Source organism: Stegastes partitus, unplaced genomic scaffold, assembly GCF_000690725.1.
Source record: "Stegastes partitus isolate 25-593 unplaced genomic scaffold, Stegastes_partitus-1.0.2 Scaffold1150, whole genome shotgun sequence".
NCBI lineage: Eukaryota > Metazoa > Chordata > Actinopteri > Pomacentridae > Stegastes > Stegastes partitus.
Window position 1 is genome coordinate 156,257 of NW_007578881.1, and position 11,620 is coordinate 167,876.

At 43.5% G+C, this 11,620-nt stretch overlaps 1 protein-coding gene across 7 annotated transcripts in view; it reads right to left on the reverse strand.

Annotated features, from left to right (window-relative positions):
- The window catches only part of igf2bp3 (insulin-like growth factor 2 mRNA binding protein 3), an 18,568-nt gene extending 7,215 nt beyond the window's left edge, over positions 1-11,353 (reverse strand). For all 7 annotated transcript variants that reach the window (XM_008296754.1, XM_008296752.1, XM_008296750.1 and 4 more), the window contains exons 1-4: positions 11,146-11,353; positions 10,076-10,136; positions 4,016-4,064; positions 208-259 (exon numbers count right to left, since the gene is read on the reverse strand). In XM_008296754.1, the coding sequence (XP_008294976.1) occupies positions 208-259; positions 4,016-4,064; positions 10,076-10,136; positions 11,146-11,320 (337 nt within the window). In that variant the 5' untranslated portion in view covers positions 11,321-11,353. The remainder of the gene's footprint in view (positions 1-207; positions 260-4,015; positions 4,065-10,075; positions 10,137-11,145) is intronic.
- Between the last annotated feature and the right edge of the window lie 267 nt (positions 11,354-11,620).

An 11,620-nucleotide genomic window follows, 5' to 3' on the forward strand; every position in this document is an offset into this window, starting at 1 on the left:
AAAAAAAAAAAAAAAAAAAAGAACAACAAATTATCTACTTTTAAAATCCTAAAACTGTGCATTTACTAAAAATAATAAGCAGACTGCATGGTGATACCACCCAGTACAGAAATTGTGAATGCACTGCAGAGCGCGTCTTGCAGCGAGTTGGTGGAATTACATTTTAAGCAATCTTGTGACATAAAGCTTAATCAAAAGTCTATTTACCTTGTTCACAGCTCTCTACTGCACCATACTGAGCAAGCATCCCATCCAACACCTGAGCAAAAGGAGAAGAAAAAAAGCCATGATTACTTGGTGATTTTGAAGGTTTTGAGCTGATCCGGTTAGTGAGAAGAAGCTCATCCATGGGAACCAGCCCAGCTCACTGCCAGGACACACTCCATTAATTCTGAGCCCCCCTGAGTTCAGTATTAAGTTACGTGGATAAATTTGTTGCCTTCCTGTAAAAGCCTAAATTATGACTCTCCCCGTAAGTGCACTTGGGTGCACGGTGCTGTAGGTGTTGAGCAAGTTTTACACTGTATTTATTTAAAAAGTCTCTGTAAATAGCGGAGCAATGCTTTAAATAACACACATTTTATCTGTTTTTTTTTTTTTTTAAGTCAGATAATTAGTGACCATTTTAGCTAAACAAATCCTTAAAGCCATGTTTGATAGTCTTTGTTGTATACTTTGTGATACAGGCAGGCTTTTTAAATACATGTAAAATAAAAATAAAATAAATCCCCAGTATTTTAGAACAATACACAACAAAAGGAAAATGGCATACAGAGAAATAAAGAAATTTGCAAATGCATTCAAAAAAAAAAAAAAAAAAAAGTCATGCCAAGCTGGCCACCTTCCCAAATCTGGAGACCACAGGATTTCAATTCATAGATGTGATCAAATGTGGGCGAGAGGGGGAGCGAGGGTTCTAAGCTAAGCTAAGACCTCCGACCATGCTCAGTTGAACCCGAGGCCACACCCCCACGAGCTCAACCCCACTTTCCAGCCAACAAGACCGCGTCCCTGCCCCCCCACTCCACCAACCCACCAACCAAGCAGCCTCCCGCCTCCCTGCCATCTCATTCCCCATCATTGGCTGCTCCGGTGCTGATATGAGTTCCCTGAAGCCAAGAGTCGCTGGCTGCTGGCTGGCTACTCTGCCTGTCCATTCAGCCGGCCTGGCCAATGGGAATCCAGGCCATTCAGGAAAGGGTGGGGTACATTCCAGCAGGAAGCAGCAGCTGGGGGAGGGGTGCGAGTTCATGCTACACATTCTGTGTATCGGCGCACATGGAAGGGAAGGTGGGGGGGGGGGGGGGTCCAGCCCCGCCCACCCACCCACTACAGCCTGTGAACACGCCACTACTCTCACCACCATTCTCCTGCTGTAGGGCGACACACACACCGTGACCCGTTGTCTTATCTACCTGATAAGATACATGCAAGGCCCTTTGCATCAAAAGATCTCATTCTACTCTGTTCATCCATTCTTCTCACCCCTCCCCCTCTGAGGTGGTGGGGGGGGGCTCTCCATGTCACCTTTCTTTTTTTTTTAGCAAATAGCTTTGCTCGCTACATGCTAGGAACATGGGTGGATGTGGAGCTGCAGTTATAAGGGACATGCGTAGGCAAAAGCGAGCCCACCATTACAAAACACTGAGCCTGTCCGTAGCCATTTGATCACAGTGAGTGAATCAGGCTGAAATCTAAAGCCATGTGTTCTAACCTTACAATCTCACACTTCACAATAGCGCTGAACAATTGTGCAATTCAATAAGAAAATTCTCATTAGGCTTCTATAGTCTTTATGGAGCAGAAAATTAAATTCTACACTACAGGCACACGCTATCACAGCTAAAGCTCCACACAAGGGGGGGAAGAAAGTCACGTAAAGCTGTGGAAATGCCACAGGAGATTCCACACGCAAGTTCACTGGAATTTAGAGTTTGACACAAATGATTACTTTAAAAAAAATTTTATTTGAAAAAAAAAAAAAAAAAAGCTTGAGTGCATTTTTTTTTTAAGTTGGCTGACAAATGTCTAAGTCCAGATAATCTTACGTGTGCCCAGCAGATTGATGAGTAATCAAAGCAGAATGTGTAACGGACACTGAATACTGAGGAGTTTTAAATTCAACGCTTATCACATTCACAGAAAGAAAAGACATGCAATGTATGACACACACACACACACACACACACACACACACACACGACTGTTGCTCAACACTCACTAGTTTTACACTAATCAGGCAGTGGCCTTGAAATCTGACCATGTTGCAGCTCACCATTTCTACTGATGTTATTCATTTTTTACATGACAGGTTTTTGCATGTTAGCTCTTTAAGGAGGACAAAAAAAAAAAAAAGTGGACCGGATTTGAGATTTAACACCGACTTTGAGCGTCACTTTGCCCGCTTCAGCTCAGTTTAAAATCCTGTGTAGAAATCTGCCTTGAAAACATCCAATGAACTTATGCAACTAAAGGACAGTTTTGCATGATCAATTCAAACATGGTTTGCAGGAGAATTTGCCACAGAAAATTTGGAGGGGGAGGGGGGGCATTTTTACCTAAAATACCAAAGTCCGCTTCCAGGCTTAATCCAACATCATGCCACATAATTCACGCAACTTAAGTTACCGGAGTTGGAGTAGTTGTACATATAACTGTCCTTTCAGAGTTGATTAACAGCAAGTCATCAGTTTTTTTATTTAGATTCACTTTCTCAACCTAAAAGCTAGCTTTAAGCTGTTTGCATACAAGTGTAGTAGCAGATATAGACATATAAAAAAACCCGCTTCTGTAATTTAACGTGACAGCACAGTAAATCTGAAACAACTACTTTAGCAGCTTACACAGCTGTATTTTGTCAACAGTGTCAGGAATGCGTAATAAGTTGAGGTGGCATTTATGGTCTGTGGTACATGTGATGTGTTATTTAGCTAAAATCTGCCCATAAAAACGCCATATATTGTATTCTCCAGCACAACTGTGTCTTTAAATTTCATTGCATTTGAATCAGCACCACAGACGGACTGAAAACCTCTGACATAATAATCACCACAAATGTGTCTGTTGCAGGGCTTCTGCAAGGGATTGCATTAAATTGCTGATCTTTCTTGTCCACCCTCAGCGTGTCAAAGAAACACTGACATAAGAAATTCAAAACACCGGGTTTCCAGAAACGCATAAAAAATACACCGTATGCATGAAGAAAACTACAACTTCTGAACAGACAAACTGACCATCTTTAAAAAAAATAATTAAAATGTCCCATACACCATATAAGGACTTGCACACTCGAGTTGTCCAGGTCAAACCCTGCTGCCGCATGAATCTTTCAGAACCTCTCAGACAACACTCAATTTATTTTTAATTCATTTCCACGCTTTTTTTTTTTAATGCATGCAAGGAAACGCATGATGTCCAAAAAAAAAAAAAGCTTTCCCTTTCAAACTTTCACAAGTCATCAGCATTGAAAGACACCATCACCGAACAATTAAGTCCCATTTAAAGCACATCAGATCCTGTGTACCACATGATCAACAGCATTTGTTTTTGTGCTTACATGGCTTGTAGGTAGCCAACACATGTAGGATTACAAGGCTACAAACAACATGCTCCTGTGTGTGCGAGCCAGCCAAAATCATCTAGAGACTCTGCTCTCATGAAATCTTTTGAAATTCTTCCAGTGTCTTTGTTTGGTAAAACCTCAGCGCTTATCGTGGCCTTCCCAAGCTCCAGTTGTACAGAAAATGCCACAAAATAATTTTTTTTAAAAGAAAAAAAAAAAGCAATCTTGCAATGTTAGTAGTCAACTGCCTGGTGACATTAGCAATCCACCAATCACAGTTCACCATGTTACAATGGCCTGAGCTGCAGCCCTAGTCAAACGAATCATCAAGTGCATGCTCAATTGAAACCCAAAGGGAGGCAAGGTGACTCCGGAGGCCACTAAATGAGAGCCCAGTTGGGCTGCCCCATGGTGCCCCGCCCTGGAAGCGGTTAGCAGCCTGTTAGCACTCACCTCCCACTGCATGTGAGGCGGGATGTTCCTGATCTGCAGCTTACAGCTCCTGGAGAGAGAACAAGAGAGGAAGAGGGTGGGGGATGGATAAAGGAAGACAGAGAAAGAGAGAGAGAGAAAAAAAAAGGAAATTGATGAAGGTAGATGGGAGAAAGATGGGAGAGAAAAGAGGAGAAAGACAGTTAATAGCTGACATATTAAGGGCGCAATGATGCAAATGGCAGAGCGGTATCAGAAATAAAGGCAGGTCTTCATTCTCCTCCGCCATCTACTAACAAGAGCGACCACAGTAGAGAAGCTCAAGATATGACTTCTTTAATCCCATTTCCAACTCAGCAGGTGTACCGAGACACCCTGGGTAAAACACAAGTGACAAAAAAAAAAAAAAGGTGGAATCACCACTGAGTGGACTAAATTGAGTTGAGGGTGCTCAATATTACAATTAAGCTTATAATAAAAAAAAAAAAATGTAAAGAGAAGAAAAAAAAAGAAACCACCACGCCCTTGTTGCAAATCACCAACTGTGTCGCACGGAGCGCAAAGAACGAGATGGGGAAGAGGAACGGGACAGGGAAGCGGGAGGAAGGAGTGGTAGGATGCAACAAGATGAGAGCAGGGGGGGAATTTATTTATTTAAGATTGAAAAAAAAAAAAAAAAAGAGGGGGATACAGTATCAGAAAGTCATGTCTGCACACTTAGAGTCAAGCATGTGCCCTGTAGCATTGGATGATGAGGTTTCAACCACTGCATGGCTCTGGCTTACTCTTTTCAATCAAAAAAAAAAAAAACACACACACACACTTATCCAGGAGCATCCGGCAGTCGTATCAAAAAAATAAGGGAAGGGGGGGCAGGTGGTTACAGAAACCAAAGGGAATCTCCGCTGGCCGCGTCACACTAAATAGGAAGAGTCAAAATTGCGTGCTTCTTCACAGAGAGTGTGCATACAGCAGAAGCAAGTGGAGACTGGCGGTTACAATGGTGCTGCTGTGCTCTGTCACTAGAAACAACAAGGACAGAAATCCCCAATTCATTCCTCTGGCATTATGGCTCCCAGTTTAGTTATGTTTTGTGTACAGCAGCGTGAGTATACTGGCCGTGTGTGGAGGTCACTCAGACAATGGAACTTGTGGATCAATGAGTCACAGAGTTTCACAAGTGTCTGCCCGCATGTGATTGTTGTATAAAAAAATGTGAGAAAAGTGAAGGCCACTCCAAAGTCCACTGCATGTTGACACACACAAATCTAAAGGAACAAAATGTACATATGGCTGAGAGCTGAAGCGTGAACACACACACACACACAATGTGGGATCACAAACCCTGACCCCAACCCCGTGAGCCTTGCACTCACGCCGCACGAAGCAGATGCAGTATGTGCAGATAATTCAAAGTTGTTAGATGGAGGCATGTTTGTAAAAAATTTTGACCCCTCAAGAGTTGTACGACACACATTTTTCTCCTCTTTCCTCAAGCTTCACTGAGCTGTTAAATGATATCTAAATGCAGCTCATCTACTTGTACAAACTGCCCCACTGTTAATGGTTGTGTTGTAATCAAAAGAAGAAAAAAAAAACTGCGTCAAAGATAACCCCTTCCAGCATGCAGCATTCATCAAGTCACCTTCTACACCATGAACTCACATTCAAGAGGAAAAAATTAAATAAAAAGGAGGAGGAAAATTTAAAACATTCCATTCAAGCATATATGCACAGGGAAGCGGACTGCACGTGTGCACCAAAGGGCCACAATAGTTGGAATTCCTCAGCTTAGCCACTACGGCCATGATCAAGCTAAGGGCAGGTCAACGTATTTAACACGAGACATTAGAAAACTACCTCATTCTAAATGGCCAAATTGTAAAGAAAAATTCCCAAGAAACTTCCAGCAGGAATTTCAGCCCTTTCCGGCCCGCTGTGCCATTCCTGGCTGATCTAGCCCCCTTCGCCCCACACATTCTGTAGCCTATGCTCTGCATTGCGGTGGGAACACCAAGCGAAATGTGCAAATGCACAAAGCACTTCCAGTCGGATTAACCTATAGCTGCACACACATAAGAAGTCAGCCAGGGTATGTGGTGGGGTGGGGGTTGTGGGTGGTATACATTCCCTCGTCCCAGCCCTTGATTTGGGGAGGAGTGTGTGGATATATATATATATATGTATGTGTGTGTGTGTGTGTGCGTGCGTGCATGTGTGTGAGTGGGGTGTGGTATTGGGGGGGACTAGCCCTGTTTCAGGCAAGGGTAACAAGGGCCCTCTCTGCCCTGTGGGGGTGGGGCCCTGTTGCCATGGACACGGACAAGTCCACTGACAGGAACATGTAGAGCGGGGTTAAAAGTGGGAGGGGGAGGGAAGGGAGGGGAGGGCCAGGAGTGACTGGGGTTGGCTCGTCATGTGATGGCCAGGAGGAGGCCGGGCTCCTTATTTACTTTCAAAATGGACCAACATTCTACACATTCGCCCTCTTCCATGGCCGCCCGGCCGAGACCTATGGGCCCAGATCACGCACACCGGTGGGTGTAGAGACACGTATGCACACACGCACGCAAGGAAACCCACCGGAGGATTGACAAGCCAAGCAGCATGACACTGCACCACACCTGCATTCATCTCCGCTTCTTAGCAGTGCTCCCATACTGTACTGAAGAGCTCTACGTCAGCACTGCTGTGGACAGTGTGGGACACACGAGATCTGTGCTCAACGCCCATCCACAGCCATAGACTATTCAGTATGCAGAGGTTCTGAATGACTGAACTCCACACAGTCTGGTTTCCACTGCCCTCTCACAGGCCTTATATGCACACCGGGCATCCAATAAGCTACATTTACACTTGCATTTGGATAGATTGAAATTCTCTAAAAAAGGAATTCCACACCAAAGAGAGTTGAATATGAGCTGTTAGAACTTCTGCAAAGACCATTTCACATTTGTGTCTTTACATCCTGGTCACACAGAAATTTCATATATTTTTACGAGATGGGGGAAAAAGTACAATGCCATTCTGATTTGAGTCCAGAGGGAGGAGGAGGAGGAGGAGGAGTTAAGAAACCTTCGCCTGCAGTCTGAGTCAAACAAGGGGCCACATTCATAATTCTCTGGCACCCCAAGTCTCCGTCCCAAATCCCCGTTTTTGCAGGTGGGGCCCCACAGTGACCCCATGACCCAGAATTCTTATTATCAAGACTCAGAAGCTATTTCAATAAACAACCCTGATACGATCGACACTATTGTTTCCATTTAGTGATCATATTTTAAAAGCTTGTGTTTTTTAAAGAAAGGTACTTTAACCAAAAAAAAAAAGAAAAGGAAAAAGTACTGAAACTTTACACTCACTGACAACAATTGCTGCACTACATGTGCTCTAAAAAAAAAAAAAAAAACCTAAGCTGCACACCTTTGAACATTAGTATATTTACGTCCGTCTTGCTCGCACTCACTCACTCACACACACACACACACACATATACACACATGCACGCACACAGACAAACACTTGGGGCCACCCTTCCTGCAGCTACGCCATTTTTATTCCTTCTCGTACAACTGACGTGTATATACGTGGGGATGGGCAAGCTGGATTTTTACATTGATGGATTTATCCAACATGGAGTACAATTTGAACCAGGATGTTCAGCCAGTCTACACAATAATGACACTGTTGCAGCTCAGCTTGACTTAGAATTATGGATTAAATTAAATATGAGTGATTTTATTTTATTTTAAAACTAACTGTTGGCAAAATGGACTTAATATGGCACAGCTCCACTAACAAGCAAATCAATACACTTTGGTAAAAAGCCAGGTCAAAAGTTGACACATAATTGCCATTTTGCACTTTAATGTCAGTTGTGGGGAGGAGAAAAAAAATGGCTGTTTGAAAAGTAGATACACCTGTAAGATTCTGATTAATGCTGGACTTCCAATTGAAAAATATACATGCTTTGCTCAGAATAAAAACATAAAAGCACAAGACCAGGAATGAGTGGGTGTCAGCTTTAAATGGCAGAATTTTTTCTTAAATCTGTTTTTCAAAAAAAATAAAACAAGAACAGCAATGCATATTTTTTAAAGACAGGCAAAGTTGAATACAAAACGTCTTTAGCTGACTAAAGGCTTAATAACCATGGATGTACACTCCCTGCAGACAGGGTGTGTACAGTTAAATTCATTTTGCTGTATTATGCTAATTGGTACAGTATATTTTCAGGAGTCACTACTGATCGCAGCACATGTTTTGCTAAACGCACTGCAGATCGTATTGGTGGTCTTTTGGGCACAGTGATGGCGGATTTTTTTGAAAATTACACATCAGTCTTTAATTATTTTGTTTCAAATTGGAGCCCCAGACTTTCGCAGTGTGTCACCCAACGCAGTCCTGTCTTTATGGACCCCAAAGTGTAGCTACAGCAGTCTGCTACAGCACTTCCCCTTCCTGATGGGTTCAAAGGTTAAGCCATGGTGATTGGCCAAGCCCCCAGCTGATATTTGCAGGCTGGAATGCAAAGAGGGGGCCCCAGTGTACAAGTGCGTGTGTGAGTGAGTGTGTGTGTGTGTGTGTGTGTGTGAGTGTGTGTGTGTATACAGCCTATCCTCAGAATACTGTTCCCATTGACTACTGCTATGTTCCATGTTGTAAAGGGAGGGCACGTTTTACTTTTTTGAAGTGTGGCTGAAACTCGACTCTGTTGCTGCCATGGCCAACACGGCAGGCTGCACTAAAAAGACAGCAACGTCACCAGTTTTTTCGTGATGAGGAGCATTTTTTGGAGGAAGGTCTCCAGAATTTGACGCAAAGAAACAAATAAAAAGAATATCCCTTCTCGCGTGGAGCTCACCTGGTTTATTTATCCAAAGCTACAATTCACGCCTTTAACCAGGAGCCACAGATCGCCCGTACGATACTCAAATGGAAAAATACATTTCACGTTAAAGATCTGAAAAAAATAAAAAAGAAAGAGAAATTTGAAAAAATCCCTGTATGCCTCGTTTTTATAGGTGTGATTTAATTTAAGCCACGTGTTACGGTTTAAAAGCCTATACACGACTTTCTGCTATCAAATCTCACTTTGCGTAAAAACTGCGGATTACCCAAACGTAAAAGAAAGCAAACAGCGTATATTTACGTTGAATGCCTCTTACAACTAATTACACCAATTACCGAGCAAGAGCCATTTGAATTAATTCAAGGATTAATTGCAACCAAATGGCGTCACCAACAAAAAATACGCACACAATGTCAAATACGCACAGGATTTTTTTTTTCTTTTTTTACGCACACAGAACAGATTACGTGACGAACCCAAGAAATTATTTTCAACACACTTTCGAAAACCAGTCACTCAAAACAAGTGTCCAGTGTGGCTCGAACTCTCAAACTGAAGGGGGGGTTTTTCGTGACTTGGGCCCCCAAAGCCAACCATTCCACTCGCGTTTGGGAGTCCATCTCATGCAACAGCAGCACAATGTGCTGAGGAGGGCGGAAGCGCAGGGCAGACACGGAGAATGACGGGCAGATCCTTCTCAAATGGACGACTCCACAAGGCCTGCACGCCTCAAATCCAGCCTGCACTAAAAAACTCTGCACACATTTCAAGCCTGCACACTCAGGGCTTTTAACCAGTCGCCCTGAGGTTCCAGCTCAGAAATTATAACATCAAGCACCGTGCGTACACAACAACAACCAAAACACGCACACAGTAGTGGATGACAAAATACAAGCCATGTGGTGGTTAAAACCCAAATGCATAACGGTTTTTTAGGAGCACCCTTACAGTCATGGCGACAGGAGGGAGTACACCACCATACGCCCCTTTTATTTGACCCCAGAGCATTGAGAGGAGGAAAATAAAAAATGATTTAAGCACAAAAGCGAGAGAAGACACATCTGAATTAACAGCAGCATGCACGCACAACTCCAACGTTATTAGTTGGGAAAATTAAAAAATAAAAAAAGCCTTCTTGGAGAAAATGGCTACAGTAAGAGGGGGAGAAAAAAAAAACACACTGAAGCTCCCACGAGTTGAACCAAAGCACTATATAATAAAACTTGACCTACCTTAGACGTTTAGGGACCGAGTGCTCCACTTCCAGAACTTTCCCGTGAAGTTCAGCTTTACCTAGAAAACAAAAAAATAAATAAAATGCAACTACTTTAATTCCATTCACCATATGACCTCTCACACAGGCCTTCCTTTCATGCTGTTTTTTTTGGGGAGGGGGGTGGAAATGCATTTAAAAAGGTTAGTGTTTACTACTCATTTTATGGAGCGTGCTAAAGAAGGCGAAAATTATAATAATCCAAGCAGCCACATGCACACATGGCAGTGTCCTGGATATTTTCAGCATAGTGTGATATTAGCAGCACAATTTGTTGAAAGTGAGCGAGCCACTAACAGCACGAGGACACAAACGAGCTTCACGTTAGCCCCCAAAATGCGTAAAATATCAGACGAGTTTACCCAAAAATGTGCGTCCTGCGTTTTGCATGCGTAACTTTAACAAACCAGGGGACGGAGTGAATAATATACAAAAGCAAATTGTGGTGTGGCTCAGTTAGTTGGCCTACATTTGACCAACACAATTAAACCACCTGGTGTGTCAGCATGGGCGAAATGGCTTCACAATGTAGCGAGTTTCTGGCTGCTTGGAGAAGGCCTACACTTTGAAACCTGGATAAGAGTGGAACTGGTAAAAGCAGCAACACACTGTTCCCAGTCGTGCCAAAGTGGGCTGTGAGATAAGAGCCCACAATAAGGTTCACTTCACGGCGTCCACAGCCCCGCTATGCGCCCCACTGCCCTGAACGGCACACAGAAACCTGCGTTCACAAAAAAGCCTTGGTATTCTCTCATCCTCATGATTGTGTTTACCCGACCGTTTTACCAAGCTACACTCAGGGAAATAACAAGGGCAGAAATTCACTCAAACCTGGGGGAAGCTATTTGTCTGAGCCCACGGTGTCAAAAGGCCAAGTAAAGGTTGTGTGAGAGAAAGAATTGCTTGGATACACCCCCACCCTACAGAGCGACATGCATTTCTCATAGGGGCCCTGAAGTAAGGCAATCTGAACACAATTGCGCTGCGTATTTTCTAAACCCCACACTTTTGTTGCTCAAAATTTCTCACCTGAAAGAATATCGATGGCCCTCATTGCAGCCTTCTCGTCCGGGCAATCCACAAACGCATAGCCGTTTTTGATAAGAAATGGACCACTGTGCGGAATCTTCCACTGCTCAAAGAGAGTTTCGAAGTCCTCCTCGGTCGCCTCTGCGCTCACGTTGCCAATGTATAGCTTATTCATGTTCTGCGCCGAAAAGGGACAATCTTTACGCTGAGGGAGAGATAGTTATTTGCTCTCGCGGATGTGCAGTGTTTAGAGTAGCCTAAATCGCCTTTACTACTACGGAGTGGCTGTGGCGTGCTTCCCGGTCGTTCAAGCCACAGATAGATTTAAACTGGCAGCCTCACAGTGCGTTTGCGCTCCCTCGCCCCTCTGTCTCTATCGCGCAATAAATAAATGCTCAATTATTAATCTCGTGCCTCCAAACGATGGCGGGCTGGGTGAAAAGGAGGAGAAACTACTTTGTGTCTTCCTCCAAAC